This window comes from Bison bison, unplaced genomic scaffold, assembly GCF_000754665.1.
Source record: "Bison bison bison isolate TAMUID 2011002044 unplaced genomic scaffold, Bison_UMD1.0 scf7180017864371, whole genome shotgun sequence".
NCBI lineage: Eukaryota > Metazoa > Chordata > Mammalia > Artiodactyla > Bovidae > Bison > Bison bison.
In genome coordinates, this window is record NW_011494943.1 from 14,548,341 (window position 1) to 14,568,211 (window position 19,871).

At 46.8% G+C, this 19,871-nt stretch overlaps 1 protein-coding gene across 4 annotated transcripts in view; it reads left to right on the forward strand.

Moving 5' to 3' along the window:
* PECAM1 (platelet/endothelial cell adhesion molecule 1) overlaps positions 1 to 19,871 on the forward strand; it is a 109,625-nt gene that overhangs the window by 49,559 nt on the left and 40,195 nt on the right. For all 4 annotated transcript variants that reach the window (XM_010856412.1, XM_010856413.1, XM_010856411.1 and 1 more), the window contains 3 exons: positions 6,961 to 7,254; positions 11,072 to 11,377; positions 15,297 to 15,572. In XM_010856412.1, coding sequence (XP_010854714.1) covers positions 6,961 to 7,254; positions 11,072 to 11,377; positions 15,297 to 15,572 — 876 coding nt within the window. The remainder of the gene's footprint in view (positions 1 to 6,960; positions 7,255 to 11,071; positions 11,378 to 15,296; positions 15,573 to 19,871) is intronic.

The window sequence follows — 19,871 nt, forward strand, 5'->3', positions numbered from 1 at the left end:
GTGAGGCCATCCAACCATCTCATCCTCTGTGGTCCCCTTCTCCTCCTGCCTTCAATCTTTCCCAGCATCAGGGTCTTTTCAAATGAGTCAGCTCTTCACATCAGATAGGGTGGGTATTTTACCTAATACTGGGTCAGGGAACTGACCAGTTTAGATCCAGAGGCTCATGGCAACAGTTGCAGTGGGGCTTGGTCAGTCCCAGAGATGTTTATCCTGTGACCTTGGTATAGGACTCTCACAGTCAGGGGGAAGTCAATGACTCCTTGCCCGGGTTTCCCAGAGAAAGGTCTTTGTAACTTTGGGGAAGACCTTAGGCTCTCCGACTGCCTCCTCAGGCCTCCATCCTATTTTACATAAGGTGCCTGTTCAGGGTCACAGCTGGCTGATGGCAGAGCCAGGTGGGGGGCCTGGGACTCAGGTCTACCATTCCTTAGACCACCCAGGACCATGTGCATGACCGGCCAGCCTGGTCCATGATTGAGGTGCTTGGTCGGCCCTGGCCCTTCCTCTCCTTTTACCTCAGGCCCCCACCCACCCCCAGCCAGCCAGTCTCAGGAGATGACCTCAGCTCCCTCTTCACCTAGAATACAAGGCTGTCTGGAGGGAACTCCCTCCACTTCCCGCCCTGCCCCGGCTTCAGGCTTATCTGCCTCCCCACCCGTCCTCCCAGCTTCCCTCCTGGCTTCAGAGGCCATGTCTACCCCGCAGCTGGGTAGGGCCAGCTGGCCCACCTGGGCTCTGAGCCCATCCCTGGCATCACCCCCTCCTCCAGAATCTCACGCTGTCTCTGACTGATCCCCCTGCCCCACTTTTAGTAGCTACCCCTGCCTTTGTGGCTCTTTCAGTCTACAAATGTGATTAGTAACACTTTATTTTAGGAAAAAGAAAAATCATAAACAAACCCCCCCCCATTTATCTTCTGTCCCCCTATCTATCTAATCCCTTCCTCAGTCAAACTTCTCTGAAGCCTTGTTTCTTTAATTTAATTATTTATTTCTTTATTTTGGGGCTGCTTGGTATTTGGAATCTTAGTTCCCTGACCGGGCACTGAACCCATGCCCTCTGCAGTGGAAGCGTGGAGTGTTAACCACTGGACCATCAGGGAAATCCTCTGAAGCCTGGTTTCTAATCACTTCTCTGCTTCCTCACCTCTCAGTCGACCCTACCAGGTGTAGGTCTGGCTTTGGCCCCTACACCTCCTGAATCCTCACTAAGAGGAGATGCCAAATGCCGTGAACACTTCCAGACCTTCGCCTTTAGGACCCCAGTGTTTGCACAAAGCCTCTTTCTTTGGCCTTGTAAACCCTCTTCCCTGGTGTTCTCCCACCTTTCTGATGGGGAGACTTGGACTTTTTCCCCAGGGAGATTTGGACTTTCCCAGAGGCCGATCCTCGCTGAAGCTCATCTCCTCCTCCCTCCCCCAACACACACCTCCACGTGCCCACCCTTCAGTTCCACTCCAGCTCTGGCTGCTTCACTGATGGTCAGGCTTCCTCCGAGGCCATGGCTGACATTTCCTCCTAGTCATCCCTCAGGGTCCCTCAAACCAGCTGCAGCACCAGGACTGTGTCCCGCCCTTATCTCTGTCTGGCCTTGTCTCCTTTAGTCCATTGCGTCTCTATCCTCCCGCCCAGGCACCTAATCCAGGAACCTTATCTTCTACGCTTTACCTCGATCCCCATGGCCAATCAAACCGGTCAAATACACATAACAAATATTATTTTATACTGTTTTGGCTGCACTGCATAACGTGTAGGATCTTAGTTCCCTCACCAGGGATGGAACCCATGTACTTGCAGTACGCTCGTAATGTTGTACAAACATCACCACTGTCCAGCTCCAGAACATTTTCTTCACCCTCAAAAAAGCGAAGTCCTTCTGCATCCAGTAAACACTTCTCGAGCCCATCCCCACCCCTCGGCCCACTGCGTCTGCCCGAGCTCAGGCTGCATCAGCTTTCACCTGAACCTTCATGCACGTAGTTACAGCCTCCCCTTCCAGCCCACAGTGATCTTTCTAAAGTTCTGTCATCCTGCTACCCCCCACCCCTCCCAAGACCCTGAGGACAGGGCCCAGCGGGTCAGCATGGTGGACAAAGCCCTCTGTGCTGGCGCCTCCTACCTGCCCCCACACTCCGGTTCCTATAAGCACCTGTGCCCGGAATTCATTGATTTCTCCTGCCCCTGTGCTCTGGTACACGCTGTTCTCCTGCCCCGAGTCCCCCACCCATCCCTTCTGTCCTGGCCTAAGGCTCAGTTCCGGGGTCACTTCCTTCAGACTTGCCTTGGCCTCTCCTGGACTCCCCTTCCTCCTGGCCTTACACCACTTACTCCAGCTGTCTGGGTCCCCACCAGCCTGCACAACCCAGGACAACAGGGCTGCTTTCTCATTCACCTTGTGATCCCAGCACCTGGCACCAGGGGCTCAGGAAATGTTTTCCTGAAAGAGACTCGAACTGAACTTGCAGGTGCCTGAGATTCAGGGGAGCTGGGTCAGCACACTCCATGCTGAGCATCACGGGTCACCAGGGCCTCCGTGCTTTGTGGCTCCCTGTATTTTCCTGATAGTGGTGGACAGTCCCTCCTCCTCTACCATCCACCCCCAGCCACCCACTTCTTTCTGAGTCATTTCCAGGTGGAGGGCTGAGGAGCTGACTGAGTCAAGATGCCTCATCTTCCCCAGAGCATCAGTATCCGCTGACCACTGGCCTGAGGTGGCAGGAAGCAGGGCCCTTTGTTTTAGGGTGTGGGGCCTTGGCGCTCTGGTCCCGCGGAGTGGGGCTACAGTCCATGGGGTTGCCAAGAGCTGGACACGACTGAGCAACTAACACTTCACTTCTCAACCGTGTCCTTTCATCACAGTTCTGAACCTTTGGTGTCCTCTCTCCAGAAAGACACACACTTGCATATAATTGGAGGTGGTTCATGGGTCCCCTAACACCTCTCTGTGAACCTCGGGGAGGCCTGGGTTATAGCAATCACTCTGTTGTATAAATAATGAGCCCTACACACAGTAATCTAGTTTGGCTGCTCCTGGAAAGTTTATTCACAAAGAGGATATTATTTTCCATATTATCTTAATGATCGCATCCCCGGTGGCTCAGCTATAAAGAATCCGCTTGCCAATGCAGAAGATGCAGGAGATACGGGTTCCATCCCTGGGTCAGGAAGATCCCCTGGAGAGGGAAATGGCAACCCACTCCAGTATTCTTGCCTGGGAAATCCCACAGACAGGGGAGACTGGTGGGCTACCGTCCAAAGTGTTGCAAAGATTTGGACACGACTGAGAGACTGAGCACACATGTGTCTTAAGAATCAGATAGAGATTTTTGAAGGTTGTGTGGTGTATTTGTTACCTATTACTCCTTAACAAATTATCCCAAAACTCAGTGGTTTAAGATAATTTATCATCTCACGCAGTTTCTGAGGGGCAGGAGTCTGGGAATGGCTTAGCTGGGTGGTGCTGACTCAAGGTTTGTCTGGAAGTTGCAGGTAAAATATTGGTCAGGGTTATGGTTTACCTGAGGGCTTGTCTGATGCTGTGGATTCTGCCTTTAAGCCCACGCATGAGGCCATTCCTCACCATGTGGGTCTCTGCAGAGGGAGGCTCATGACATGGCAGCTGGCTTTGCGCAGAATTGAGTGATCCCAGAAGAGGAGAGGGTAGTCAAGAGGAAAAATGCAATTACAAACTAATCTCAAAAGTGACCTGCTAGCACTTCTGCAATGTTGTTGTTCCTGAGACCAACCTGGTCCGATGTGGGAGGAGCCCACTGGCGGGTGTGACAGTAGAAGGCAGGGCTCACTGGGGGCCCTCTTGAAGACTGGAAACCGGAAGGGTGTTTGTAGAGGTGGTGGTCATGGTGATATAACTGAGGCTGCTGGTCTGTTGCGTCAAGTCAATGAGCTGGGATTTGTATCTTGATACATTTTATAAATGCTTCCCCTTCTTCTGTCCTGCCTTCCCTTCTTATTCCTTGTCTGCTCCCGCTGGCTGGCTGTGGAAGTGTGAGATCCCTACCAGCAAATCAGCTGAGTTAATTTATTAAGCAGATGTGTGTTAGGTTTGCTTAGAAAAACAAGGTGGTGGAAGAGCCTTATGTTAGTGAACGTCCTCCTCTCGAAAAACCAACTACCCAATGCTTTAGCCGAGTTTGCTATTAAGTGGTTAGACAATGGTAGAGCGCCCTAGGGCTGGAGGAGACTCTGACAGGGCTGGCACTGAGGCTGGAAGACCTGGAGTGGGAACGAGTGGTGAAGCATAGACCGTGAGCCCCAGGTGGGCAGAAACTGTGCCAGTCCCACCCTTCTCTGAGCCCCCAGCATTGGGTGCATGCCTGGCACAGAGACGGCACCTCCAGTATCTGCTGAATGAGTGATGCTGAGGAAGTGGGAAGGAGATGTCAATCAGGGGCCAGGCACTGGGCAAAGCGGACCTGCCCTTCAGTGCTCTCAGCCACTTGGTTTGGTCATTCATTGTTTGAGATGAAAATACCAGGGAAGGCAAGTATTAGTGTTCCTTCTTTATAGGAGGAGAGGTGGTGTCCTGGAAGGGTTAGATGACTCCCAGTGACACCCAGCTAAAGGCTGTAGGACCAGGGGTTGGGACCAGGTGTGTCCAACTCTTTCTTCCTGGTCCCAGTTCTGTGTCCCAGTGTATCAGGCATGGGTGTGCATTTCATTCAGATGATGACAGTAAAGTAGCCCAACACCAGGGGTCTGGAGAAGTTGTTGTAATTCACCTTAGAAATTTAAAAATATTTTGTTTTTTGTTTTTTTTTTAAATTATTTATTTGGCTGTGCTGGGTCTTCATTGCTGCGAGGGGTTTTCTCTAGTTTTGGTGAATGGGGGCTCCTCTTTAGTTGTGGTAGCTTCTCTCGTTGAAACGCACGGACTCTAGGGCACAGAGGCTCGGGAGTTGTGGCTCCCGGGCTCTAAAGCTCAGGCTCGGTAGTTGTGGCCCATGGGTTTAGTTGCTTCATCACATGTGGGATCTTCCCGGATCCAGATCAGGTATCGAACCTATGTTTCCTGCTTTGTTAGGGGGACTCTTTACCATTGAGCCACGAGTGAAACCCTGTTTTGTTTTTCCCCTGAAAAAAATTTGCTAGAAATGACTTCAAGAAAGAGGTTTAGAGAGCACAAGACTCAACAGCTGGTTTTATTCCTGTGACTGACAGAATCTAGTTATCATTTCAAAAGCACTTTGTGCCAGGAACTGTGCTCCAAGGACTTAAGCTCAGCTTCTCATTTACACTTACTATTATTATGTCCATTGTGACTTCCCTTGGTGGCTCAGTGGTAAAGAATAGGCCTGCCAAGTAGGAAACTCAGGTTTGATCCCTGGGTCGGGAAGATCCCTTGGAGAAGGAAACGGCAACCCACTCCAGTATTCTGGTCTGGTAAATCCTATGGACAGAAGAGTCTGTTGGGCTACAGTCCATGGGATCGCAAAAGAATCAGACATGACTTAGCCACTAAACAACAATGTCCATTGTATGGATAAGCAAACTGGGGCTCAGAGAAGCTCAGTAACTTACCTAAAGCCACACAGGTTGTGTTCAGAGATGGGATTTGGTCCAGGAAGTCTGACTCTGCACTCATCCCCTGCTCTCTACTATCTCCTGATAGAATCACTGTACTAAACAGCATGACTTAAAATAAAGAAGGTACTGAAGGAGTAGGGAGACGTACCTGTCCTTACCTTGGCAGGGAATGTATTAGTTGATGGGAAAATAACATGGTTAAAAGAGACTTCTGTTCTGAGCGCTCACCCAATAGGCTTCTCAGACCAGGACCTGAAAGACAAAAGAGGGAGTTCTGAAGATTAATGCTGTAAGAAATGCATCTGAACAATCACCTTGTTTCATCTCATGACTAATTAGATGCCATTTTTTGTTAAGATGCTCAGAAATAAAGGTACAAGGATGGACTGTTCTATTCAGTTAAAACCTGGGACATGTTGAAGTTAAATTCTAAGTTGTTCAAAAAAGATTTGATGTTATGAAAAGAGAGAGAAAGAATGACAATTTTGTTTTTTGCCATATCTCTGGCTAGCTACCTGGTTATACCTTTTGCTGTCTGCAAAATGATTTGGGACCACTTATAAAAATTATGTATATTACTGTTCAATAGGATAAAATAAGGAAATCAGAGTGAGAAGAAAATTAAGGCAGTACAATAAAACTATGACTGTTTAAGCACAGAAAAATGCATCCCAAAGGTTGCTACAGGTAAAATTTGGGGCTTGTACTTCTTAGCAGTCAAAGTGAAAAAGGGAAGCAAGATCCATGAGAAAATGTGGTTTCAAGTTCTCACTCATCTGGTAAGGTTTCTGATTCCATCAGCTAGAAAACATCAGCTGAGACTGTGCTAATTTGGTCAGGCTAGGGTGGGGGATGGGGGGTTGGGGGTGGAGGGGTTGGGGAGGAGGGTGGCGGAGCATTTCTTGCGTGTCGCCATGTGATTTCAACAGTGGTAGCCATCACTTATCCCACAATTACTGTGTGCCAGGCACTGTGCTGGGTGCTTTCTACTCTTCTGTCTTACAACAACCTACTATGTACGTGTTGTAAGCTCATTTTAGAGATGAGGCAGTTGAATTCAGGGAGGTTAATCACCCAAGGTCACACAGTAAGTGATGACCCAAGACTTGCAAGTTCCTTTGCCCCAATCCTAGGCTCTCTCCAGGGCCACGATGCGGCGGCTCACTGGCCGCACACATCTCGTGGACATGTTTTAGTTGTCACACTCTGAAGCCTGCCACCTTGTCATGGTGGGAATATGAGCCACTTAGTACCAAATGCCCTGTGCTTGACCCACCGCACATAGTCATCACCCGCTTGGGACCTCCGGACGCTCTGTTGTGCAGGAGGTGATGATACCCATCTGATGATGATGGTGATGTTGTTCCTGAGATAACAGATGGGTGGTTCTGCTCTCCTCCCCCTCGGCCCTTAGCCTTCACCATCAACAGCATCCACATGCAGATCCTGCCGGACAGCACGGTGCGAAACGGGGAGAACCTGACACTGCAGTGCCTCGTGGATGTCAGCACCACCTCGCGGGTCAAGCCTCTGCACCAGGTGCTGTTCTACAAGGATGATGTGCTGCTTCACAACGTCTCCTCCAGGAGGAACACAGAGAGTTATTTGATTCCCCACGTCCGGGTCTGTGACTCAGGGAGATACAAATGCACCGTGATCCTGAACAACAAGGAGAAGACGACGCCAGAGTATGAGGTGTGGGTGAAAGGTGAGAGCCTGCAAAAGAACACGGTTTGGGAGGGTGGATCACGAACACGTGCTGTGGCCAGAAGAGTGACTGAATGAGTCACGACACGCTGGACCTCCCTGCCAACCCACCACCCTTCTCACTTGTGTGCTTGACGTTTTCCCAACCTGGACATGCAAGCAGTAGACACGCTCCTGATACACCAGGCTTTTCCTTACCTCCTTGCCTTTGCATGGGCTTTCCTTGTGGCTCAGCTGGTAAAGAATCCGCCTGCAATGCAGGAGACCTGGGTTCAATCCCTGGGTTGGGAAGATCCACTGGAGAAGGGAACGGCTACCCACTCCAGTATTCTGGCTTAGAGAATTCCATGGGCTGCATAGTCCATGGGGTCACAAACAGTGAGCGACTTTCACTTCACTTCACTTGCCTTTGCACATGCTATCTGCCCTCCCTAGAACTCCCTCTTCATCTCCTCTCCTCATGAACTATCTCCTTGAACACTCAACTCTTCTCTGACACTTTTCCCAAACAAAATTGATCTCCCCCAGGGTCCTGGTCCTTATAGCTCTTGTCCCTCTCTGCATTCAGTGGTATTTGTATAAAGGTCAGGACGCTGTATGTTGACACTGGATTCTTCAGTTCCTCTGCCTAGTTTTGGTCTGGACAAGTCCCTTACCTTCTCTACACTTTAAAATTCTCATCAGTGAAATGAAGATAATAATACTACCTCAGGGAGTTACTGAGAGGATTAATAGATTCTGTGTTGGTAAAGATAGGGCAGTTTCCAGCACATAATGAGTTTCCAATAAGCTACAATTACTATTTCACTCAATAATGCAACTTTCTCACACATCTGGTTGCTCTCCAGACTGTGAGATCCTGAGGAAAGAGGTGGTGTTTAGTCTTTTTTTCTTAAAATATATCTCAAAAAAATCTGGCTCATAGTAGGCACTCAATAAATGATTGTGGAATAAACCCAGTTGAAAAGAGCAAGTAGAAATAGAGATGGAGAAACAAGAAAAATGTATCATTGGGGGAAATTTGGGTCACACAGTTCCATCCATCCATTCTTTCATTGGCTTACTCTCTCAAGAAGCATGTCCCAAGGTTGCAAGTCAGGAAAGAAAAAAAAAAAATAGGTGCTAAACATGAAAATGCATCAGGCAAATCCTAGCTCTGGATGCAATTACAGTCCTGGAAGGAAGAGATTTATTTAACAAATCACTGCAGTCCAACAGTCATTTGATCTGACTGCCTTGGGAGCACAGCGGTGAGAAGAAACAATTCAGCCTAGAGGGGTTAGGGACGGCCTCCCAGAAAATGGACACTGGGTTCAGATACAAAAGATCACATAGGAATTATCTTGATGGCCAAATGGTGCCAAGGACAGAGAAAAGGGATATAGCATAAGAGTGAAGTGCAGAGGCTGAGAAAGAAGTTGCTCTCCCAGCAGAGTGCCCCTGGGTCCACTTCCCTGACCTCTGTAGGCAGGTTTTCATTTCCTGTCTCTAAAGTCGAGATCACTGGGTATCTCTGCATACCCTTGAATGTTGCTTGTTTTGAGGATTAAATGGGGAGCAGAGGAAGTGACCCAGTGTTGGATGAATGAATGGCCCACCATGTACTAGGTGCTTGGCCAGACCATCCTTAGAAAGAAATAATCCTTTCAGCAAACAGGAAACAGGAAGAACCAGTGGGCAAGTGTTTGGGGGCATTTTCCTCTCAGAAGTGTATGACCTCTGACCACCTTCCCGTCAGGCTTTGAGGCTCACACAGGAGGACATGACTGTGTCACCCTCCAGGCCAGTTCGTCCTCTGGACATCCTGGGTGTCCCGTGGACCATCGAGGCATGACCGGCCGGACATCCCTATGTATCACCAGGGGCCACAGGGAAGCAGAGCAGCACTTCAGCGTCTCCACTGGGGACAGGGGAGGAGCCAACAGGTCCCTGTGTTCACAGGAGTGATGAGGAAAGAGTGGCAGGCCAAGACTTTGGGAAATAGATGTTGAAAAGAAATGTGCCAGAAACTTGGGATGATTTAATGGACACAGTTTGTGAATTCAGCCCCGTTCTTCCTGGACAGCTGCTGCCATAACTGTCATTTCTGCATCTTTGAGCTCACTTCTGTGATCAGAACAGTCATTCATACCATTGTTACTTCCAGTAATAAGAACTACCACTTATTCAGGCCCTCACAAGACAAGATAAACGGTTCTGAGCACGTCACATGCATTTCATTTTACTCCTGCAATGGCACTGAGAGATCAGCCTAGTTCCTCCCGTGTACAGGTGTCCATGTTGGAGCTCAGAGAGGTTGGGTGGTCTGGTGACATTAAACACAGAGCCAGAGTCAGAACTTAGATCTATCTGACTCCACAGTTGGCCTCTCTAACTCTTTTTTATGATAGGAGGTCTTTGAGGCAGACAAAAGACAATCCATTCATTCATTAACCATTTATCAAGCGCCCATTCTGATGAAGACCCAACAATGAGTACAACATGATCCCATCCCTTGATCCCTTCTCCTGGGGATCTCGTGTGGGGCAGGGGAGCACCTTCACCAGAAGTGACAGCAGAGGTGGAGCACATGCAGATCTCCTCCCCAAGAGGACAGCTCTCTGTCTCTCCCTTTTTTTTAAAAAAAATGTATTTTTATTAATTTTTTTAAAAACACCAAAAGCATTTTGTATTTGGAGTATAGCCGATTGACAAGGTTGTGATAGTTTTAGGTGAACAGTGAAGGGATTCAGACATACATATACATGTATCCATTCTCCATCTCTGACCTGGGTGGGTCAAGGAAAAAGATTCATGGGTGACAGGGGCAGGTGGCATATTCAGGAAGAGGCAGGTTTAGGATACTAGCAAGTCTATCTGACTCCAAGATGGAATTCATGGCCTTTGGACCCCGGGGCCTGGACAGGACAGCTCATCTCAGCCAGACTCTCCCAGCTCCCTCTAATCCGACCCCGGCTCACCACCTGCTGTATTTTCCCCTCCAGCCCTTTCTCTGCTCTAGACGGCCCTCCTGAAAAGCCACTCATATCCCTTGGCACAAGCAGATCCCGAGGCCCTGAAATGCCTGTCTTTGGCCCCCATCTCACTTCATCTGTCCAAGTAACCTCCTTCCTCCAAGAATCCTCTCAGGTCCTATTCCTTTCTAGGATCTTCTCTGACTCCTCAGGCAAAGAGGGACTCCTCCTTTCCCGACTGCTCTCTCGGTCACTGTCTCTGTGAGGCACTCTAATTCCTAGTTATTTTCAGCTTTGCTTTTTAAACTGAGGCCACGCCTGCCTCCTCTCCCTGCACCACCCCCTGCCTCTGGCTGTAAAGTCACACAGACCTGGGAGTGAGTCTCAGTTGCTCTGGGGCTTGAAGGCTGTAAGCTTCTGGGTGAGCCTTGAACCTCTTGGACATAATTTTCTCTTTCCTGCCCTCCCCAGAGATTTACTATAAGAATTACAGAATGGAGTCATGGGTAGAAAGTTAATCCTAGCTTGTCGTTGGCGTTCAATATATTGCAACAATCACCACAGTAATACTGATGAATACTGGCAGCCTTTGTTTTGTTCTTAACTATGTTGGTTGAGATGACTTGACTTCCCAGTGGAATTATAAACTTTGAAAGCATCAACCACATCTTAGACATAGTCTATATATTTTTCCAAAGTACCTGGTGTGGTGCTCAGCACATACATACTCAATACTTACCTGGTAGGTAGCACCAAGGTTCTGGGAGCAAAAGGACCATCAGATGGGTCAACCCCAGTGACTAGGCTGACAGGTGGCTTGGCCGCTGGAGCAAACACACTAATGACCTTTCTCTTCCCCCGAAGGAGTGTCTGATCCCAGGGTGACGCTGGACAAGAAGGAGGTGATAGAAGGTGGAGTCGTGGTGGTCAACTGTTCTGTCCCAGAGGAAAAGGCTCCTGTACATTTCACAATTGAAAAATTCGAACTAAATATAAGGGGCGCCAAGAAAAAAAGAGAAAAAACCTCTCAGAACCAGAATTTTGTGACGCTGGAATTCACAGTTGAGGAGCAAGACCGTACCATACGTTTCCAATGTCAAGCGAAGATCTTTTCTGGGTCCAACGTGGAGTCCTCCAGACCCATCCAGAGTGACCTGGTCACTGTGCGGGGTTAGAGTCCTACTTCCTTTCTATCATTCTTCCTGGTTTGCTGATTTGGTCTGGGGAGAAAGAGCCCAGAATTGGAAAAGGGCTCAGGCCTTTGCTGCTCAAGACTGTTCTTGGTTTATTATTATTATTTTCTATTGGAGTATAGGTGATTCACAGTGTTGTGATAGTTTCAGGGGAACAGCGAAGGGACTCAGCCATGTGTGTACATGTATCCATTCTCCCCCAAACTCCCCTCCGGTCCACAAAACACTGAGCAGAGTTCCATGTGCTATATGGTAGGTCCTTGTTGGTTATCCATTTTAAATACAGCAGTGTGTACATGTCCATCCCAAACTCCCTAACGATCCCTTCCCCTCATCCTTCCCCACCCTCCTGCAACATTCTCTAAGTCTGTGAGTCTGTTCCTGTTTTGTAAGTAAGTTCATTTGTGTTTCTTTTTAGAATCCACATACAGGAGATGTCATACCATATTTCTCCTTCTCTGTCAAGACTATTCTTAATCATTTGATATTTTTCAAACTTTTTGACTGTGACACAATTTAACTATATACGCATATATATTTCCAAACAATTCTTAACCTTCATACGTGATGCATTTTGCTATTTTTCTTTCTATTCTATTTGCATTTCTTAAAGCACTGGCTGAGGCTCACTGAAACAATATCTTGTGTGACCTGCAGCTTGGGAACCGTGACTTTAAACCATGAGGATCAAACATCAGGAAGTGGGGTCTGGAGGGGATCCAGGGGGAAGAGGGGGTAGACCCTCAGCTTTTGCCTCCTGCATTTGACGAGGGATTTCCCCCTTCTACCCATCCTTCCATCACTGAGACGTTGGACAAATAGGAAACAGATGAGGCGGCCTGAGAAGTGCTCTCAGGAGAGAAAGGCTACAGCAGAGGGGAACCAGGGTCTGAGTGTCCAGGACAGAGAGCTCAGGGCTCCAGGTCAGGCACCCAGCAGCTCCCAGTGGCCTGAGAGGGGAGCACGTGTGAAGCAGGAAGAAGGCAGGGGAAGGAACAGTTTACCGCAGAAAGCCTCAAGTGTATTCAGGATTGGAGCCCTACAGCTTGTTAAGTGATCGTCAGGGGACTTCCCTGGTGGTCCAGTTTTGGGAATCTGCTCGTCCAATGCGGGGGACACGGGTTCAATCCCTGGTCGGGGAACTAAGATCCTGCAAGCCTTGTGGTGTGGCCAAAAAAATAATAGAACAGCAATTAAGAAAAAAAAAATGGACTTCTGCTTTTGGTGCCCTCGCTTTTGCCCATTGTGTGCACATAATGCTATATTGTATGTGTAAATATTTCCTGTATAGTATTATGTGTGTATATGTATATATATAGCATTATGTATATACAAAAATTTTTTTATTGTAGTTCATGGTGTGGGTTAAAGTTTAAGAAAATGTGGTACTATATAAAGTGACAATTCTTCACAGTAAGTACCAGCACTTAGAGAAAAGTCCCTTGTCTGTTCTTCTAGACTTATTTTACTCATTCATCATGTGCACACACATTTTTGATTTGTTTATCTTTGTTTTTACAAAAAAAAAGAGAGAGAGACCTGTCAAACATTCTATCTTATAACTTTTTCTTAACAAATACCGTATAGATGTACTTTTGTCCATATCAAGAAATACAGATCTTTATCATTCTAGTGACAACTTAGAACCCTGTTGTAAGGATATGCTCATTTCATTTTAGTTTTTAAAATTCATTTATTTTTTAAAAGTGAAAGGAGGTTTTATTCGGGGAGGGAACACACTCCATAGACAGAGTGTGGGCCATCTCAGAAAGTGACAGTCCCCTGCCTCATCTTATGTTGATGGACATTTAGGCATTTTTTTCCCCACTCGTTTGCTCTTAAGACAATCTTGCAGCAAACATTCTTGTAACTTCTGTAGTTTCCTATTTTATTATTTTTTATGTGTCAAATTCTTTTCTATTGAATTATTTATTTCTTTATTTTTGGCTGTGCTGGGTCTTTGTTTCTCTAGTTTCAGGGTGTAGGAACTACTCTGGTTCTGATGGGCAGGCTTCTCGTGGTGGTGGCTTCTCTCGGTGAAGAGCGTGAGCGCTAGGGCACACAGGCTTCGGTAATCGTGACACAAGGGCTTAGTTGCCCTGTGGCACGTGGAATCTTCCTGGACCAGGGATCGAACCCATGTCCCCTGCTTTGGCAGGCAGATTCTTAACCACTGGACCACCAGGGAAGTCCCTGTGTCAAATTTTGATTCAAATGTTTTGTGCATTTTCGGTATTGAAAAATATCACCAATGCGCTCCTCCAAAAGGAAAAACATTTCCATCGAAAGTGTTCATTTTCCCACATCCTCATCAACACAGTATATTACTGATGTTTTCTCTATTGATGTTTTCTCTTTTATTGACTGCCTTGTGAGCAGCTTGCAGGATCTCAGTCCTCAGTCAGGGATTGAACCTGGGCCACAGTAGTGAAAGCACCGAATGTTAACCACTAGACTGCCAGGGAGCTCCCAATATTTTTGTTATTTTTGACAGTCTATTATAATTGAGGCACAGGGGCATATCACTACTGTGATTTGTATTTTTTGGTCTTTAGTGAGGTTGAGTATGCTTTTTACATTTGTACATGTATGCTTTTACATCCCTTCATGCCTTCCTATTCACGTACACTTTGCCCATATTTGCCTACTGCTTCTGATTGATTTGTTTGAGCCCTTTATAAATTAAAGGAATGAGCTCTTTGTCAGGTGCTGTGCAAAAATTTACCCAGTTTTTCACTTGTCTTTATTTTTTACTTCCATGAAAAAACTTTCAATCTTTAGTTAAAATCAAAGTTATGCATCTTTTTTCCTTATGGTATCAATTTATGCATCTTTTTTTTTTTTAACGGTATCCAGTTTTGTGATTCATACCTAAAGTTCCTCCATGCTCCAAGATTATTAAAGCAAAAAATGCACCTCTGTTTTCTTTTACTGTTTCTGTGGTTTAATTTTTTTTTTCCTCTTGTGCATTTAGATCTGATACATTGAGTTTGGGTGTCAGGAAAAAATCTTTAGTTATTATCAAGCTATCCCAGAGGATATTGTTGAATGTGCTAAAAGATGCTGTCTCTTTTTTTGACTCTTAGGAAAACAAACTCCTCTTTTTTTTAATGATAGCTTTTTATTGTGAATTTAAATGACTTTACAGTAAAAAAAAAAAAAAAAAAATTAACTAACAAATATTAAAGTAGTAGGTCACTTTAAATTTACTGTTGGCGTTCTCTTAATGTCCTTATCTGTGTTTTACCTGGCTGTAATTGGTGTACATACTCCCTTATGCTCTGCTGGGTGTTTTGGTGGAAGCAAAGGCCTGGCTCTACTTCCCTCACGGTGTCCGATCCCTAATGTCTGACTCATATTTTATTAAAACAGTGTTTTTCAAACTGCATGAGTCATGAAATCAATTTAGTTAGTCACAACCAGCATTTTTTAAAAAGAAATAGAATAGACTAAAAAACATTTTGCAGGGGCATATGGCATTATTTAAAAATTCATTTCCATGAAGCTGAACTTTGGGAAGCAAGGGACTATCTAGGCTGAAATGCCAGAGGTCTATGAAGTGGTATGAGAGTTACCTAGAAAATCCTTGGTGGGCAGGATAAGGGTCTGCTTCTCACTGCTGTGATTATTTCTGAAGTCATTTAAAAAATGTTCTTCAGATGAGATGTAGGTTTGATCTTTGGGAAGCTCAAAGTTAGAGAAATGAAATTAAGAAGAAGCCTGAAGATGCAAGAGTGAGCAAGAGGGAGGGAGCACCAGAGCAGCCTAGGTGAAAGTTTTTTGAGAGGAAAGGTTGAACTGATTGGCCTCCAAAAGCACAGAAAAGGGGAGGGAAGTGGCCTTTCTCCTCACCCGGATTCTAACCTGAGTCCAACCAGCCTGTCCTCTTCTCGTAGAATCCTTCTCGAATCCCAAGTTCCACATCATCCCTGAGGGAAAGGTCATGGAAGGAGACGACCTTCAGGTCAAGTGCACCGTTCAGGTGACGCACCAGGCCCAGTCATTCCCGGAAATCATCATCCAGAAGGACAGGGAGATCGTCGCACACAACAGCCTCAGCAGTGAGGCCGTGTACTCCGTGATGGCCACGACAGAGCACAACGGCAACTACACCTGCAAAGTGGAAGCCAGCCGCATATCCAAAGTCAGCAGCGTCGTGGTCAACGTCACAGGTAGGGTTGCTGGAGGGCGTCGGCAGGTGGCGGGCTCACGAGGTGTCAGTGCTAGAATCCGGGCTGGGCGGTGAGAGCTGGTTCTTCTGCTCCCACCGGTCTGAATGGATGTGCTCAGGCAGGGCCGTGGTGCTCATGGGGAGAAATTCAGTGCAGAGCAAGTCAGCAGTCCGCTATGGTTGTTTCAGGCTGCAGGCTGGGCCCAGTCAGATCCCAGCCGGGCCACTCAGTACATCTGTGACCTTGAGTGAGTGACTGACCGTCTCCTTACCACAATTCTGCCATTGGAGTGATGATAGCACTGCAGGACTGTTATAGGGACTAAATGCCATCCATCACCTTTCCTACAGAGCTGCATACCGAGTAAGTACTCGGCCAATGTTAGCTGCTGTTTCTATTATTATGTCGCATTTTTCTTGCCTTTGTGCCCAGTACTGTGCTAGATCTCTATATCCCTGTGGAGGTCCTAAGACAGGGTCAGGAGCAAGAAAGCATTCAGTTCAGTTCAGTTCAGTTCAGTCGCTCAGTCATGTCCGACTCTTTGCAACCCCATGAATCTCAGCACACCAGGCCTCCCTGTCCATCACCATCTCCCGGAGTTCACTCAAACTCACGTTCATCGAGTCGGTGATGCCATCCAGCCATCTCATCCTCTGTTGTCCCCTTCTCCTCCTGCCCCCAATCCCTCTCAGCATCAGAGTCTTTTCCAATGAGTCAACTCTTCACATGAGGTGGCCAAAGTACTGGAGTTTCAGCTTTAGCATCATTCCTTCCAAAGAAATCCCAGGGCTGATCTCCTTCAGAATGGACTGGTTGGATCTCCTTGCAGTCCAAGGGACTCTCAAGAGTCTTCTCCAACACCACAGTTCAAAAGCATCAATTCTTTGGTGCTCAGCCTTCTTCACAGTCCAACTCTCTTATCCATACATGACCACAGGAAAAACCATAGTCTTGACTAGACTAGACTCAAAAATAATAGTCAAAGTTCCTCTTTGTTGAATACTCTTTGCCTGGTTTACATACATTTTCATTTCAAGCTCATAATTATGCCATAAGGTAGGTATTATGGTGCTGGCTTTATGGATGTAGAAACTGGAGCTGAGAAGTCAGGTCACCTAATGATTACAGGATTGCTGAGTGGCAGAGCAAGAGTTACCCCCCGGCCTGTTAGATTTCCAAATCCACGAACTTAGAAAGTTCCCTGGATGCCTTCCTTCTTTACCTGGCTTTACTTTTCATTTACTTATTTAGTTTAATTTGGGGGCTGTACTAAGTCTTCCTCAGAGAAGAAAATGGCAACCCACTCCGGTATTCTGGCCTGGAGAATCTCATGGACAGAGGAGCCTGATGGGCTGTAGTCCATGGGGTCACAAGGAGTTGGACACAACAGAGCACACACAAGCACACAAGTCTTCATTGCTGCGCTCTGGCTTCTCTAGTTGCAGTGCATGGGCTTAGTTGCCCTGCTGCGGGTGAGATCCCTGACCAAGGGTCAAATCCATGCCCCCTGCAGCAGAAGCTCAGGGTCTTTTTTTTTTTTTAGTTTAATTGGAGGCTAATTTCTTTACAATATTGTAGTGGTTTTTGCCATACATTGACATGAATCAGCCATGGGTGTACATGTGTTCCCCATCCTGAACCCCCCTCCCACCTCCCTCCCCATCCTTCAGGGTCATCCCAGTACCAGCCCTGAACACCCTGTCTCATGCGTCAAACCTGGACTGGCGATCTGTTTCACATATGATAATATACAAGTTTCAATGCTATTCTCTCAGATCACCCCACCCTTGCCTTCTCCCACAGAGTCCAAAAGACTGTTCTATACATCTGTGTCTCTTTTGCTGTCTCACATATAGGGTCATTGTTACCATCTTTCTAAATTCCACATATATGCGTTAGTATACTGTATTGGTGTTTTTCTTTCTGACTTAACTTCACTCTGTATAAGAGGGTCCAGTTTCATCTACCTCATTAGAACGGATTCAAATGTATTCTTTTTAATGGCTGAGTGATATTCCATTATGTAAATGTACTACAGTTTTCTTATCCATTCATCTGCTGATAGACATCTAGGTTGCTTCCATGTCCTGGCTATCATAAGCAGTGCTGTGAGAAGCACAGGGTCTTAACCGCTGGATGGCCAGGGAAGTCCCTACCTGACTTTACTTTTCAAAACAGCTTTTACCAGGAAAAAAAAGTGTACTCTGCCTCTCCCTGTGTATTGTGTGTCTTTAGGCAGTAGAATGTTAAGGTGGTGAGGGTATTATCTATTTTATCTGGTGCAAGATTGCTAACAGCTGAACAGTACCTGGCACGCAGTAGGCTTTCAATACATATTTGTTGGATAAACAGATGAGCATCGGTGACAGTGTTCCAGAGGCAGAGCGAGTCAGCACTTCTTGGTTCCCAAGTGAAAGTGTCCATTCATTCATCATTCATTTGCTCATTTACTGAAAGCCCCCTCTGTGTCAATAGAGACCATACAGTCACAGCGACAGTCCCCAGTATCATAGGTAGGCTGCCAACTACCCAGCTGGGTGACTGGCAGGTGTTGGATTCTGCTGGTCTATACCAGGTTGGCTCCTGCTAGCGATTTAGTTTATTATTGATAATGGCAAATATTTTGATGGCACATATTTTTTAGATAAAATATAATTATCTTATTAGAGAACAGTACTCAGTTCAACATATATTGAGCACCTTCTGTGTGCTGGGCAACTTTGGGGACCTAGGGAACTGCCCTATGCAGCTTTGAAGAATTTCACAGACATAAATAGACGATGAGAATATGATGCAATGATCAACTCTGTTAAAGAGATGGTTGTATGGTCATGGGAGCAGCGGGGACCACGTGGCAAACATAAGGGCAATTTCAGGGCTTAGAGCAGCACTCCAACCCCTCGGACCAGGCTACTTTAGGGAGGCATGAGGCATCTTTGGACCACAGGATACTATTATTGTAGCTGATCCCACATCAGAAGTTTGAGTCACGCTGAGTATGTGAGTCAATCAGAAGGCGAGGCTCCCTGGCCCAAGAAAGCACAGTGTCAGGCTCGGCCGGCCCTTCCCATCCCCTTAGTTTGATGCTCTGTGCTCCTGTTCCGTGTAGAGCTGCCGGAGCCGTGCCAGGGCTGGCAGGCAACTCCCCCACCTTCAAGTGATGCAAGCCTTCCCACTTCTGCAGCCTATTCTCCACTCCCCTGTTGCTATCAAGCCTCACTATGAGTGGTTCTATAGAGTGATGTTGGAGGCTCACAATAATTTTGTGGACATCAAGATCATTGAATTAGTCATTTGTCTTTGGCTTGAAAGTGGGTTTCCATCACCTCTCACTGTTCACATTTTCAGACCCAGGTGCTGCCAGGACTCCCGACTCTGTCCTGTCATCTCATCTCTACAATCACACCCTCACTCTGGCCCTCACAGCAGGATGTCATAGGGCTTCCCCAAGCATCTCTGCTCCAATTCATCCTTCAACTAACCTGTAGGAGAAGCACCTATTTGACTTCATTATTCCTGGGCTTCATTATTCCTTGGTGGCTCAGTTGGTCAAAAACAACAACAACAAAAAAAACCCCGCCTGCCAATGCAGGAGATGAAAGAGACCTGGGTTTGATCCCTGGGTCAGGAAGAACCCCCGGAGAAGGGCATGGCAACCCACTCCAGTATTCTTGCCTAGAAAATTCCATGGACAGAGGAGCCTGGCAGACTACAGTCCATGGGCTCACGAAGAGTTGGACATGACTGAGCACACATACATGCACACACACACACACACACACACACACTTGCACACACACACACACACACACATACACACCTTCACCCTGACTCCAGCCCCTTCCAAACATCTCACTGGACTCTGCCTGGAATATTCTTTCTGCTTGGTCACTGGAAGACCTCTATTGTCCTTAAAGACCAAGTCCCAAATCTCCCTCTAGGAGCCTCCCAGGAAGAGTCCCATGGCCACACTTCAGTTCCCATCACACTCTTCTGTCTACAGGTCAACAGTCACTGAAAAGATTTAGCATTTGTCTGCATCATCCTGGGTAAGCTCTGGAAGGTCTGTGGCTCAATTCATCTGACAACACTGATACTTAGCACACAGCCTGGCACGTTATAGGAACTCAGTAAATATTTGCTCAGTGAGTGAACAAAAGACTTATCCTTATTAACCCGGGTGATGGTCTAGCAGTTCTGTTTACATCACCTTATTCCCTAACAACATCTCATTCTTAATTCTAAACCATTGTCCACCTACCCCAGCAAGACGTTTTGTATTTTTTGCATTTTTGTTTA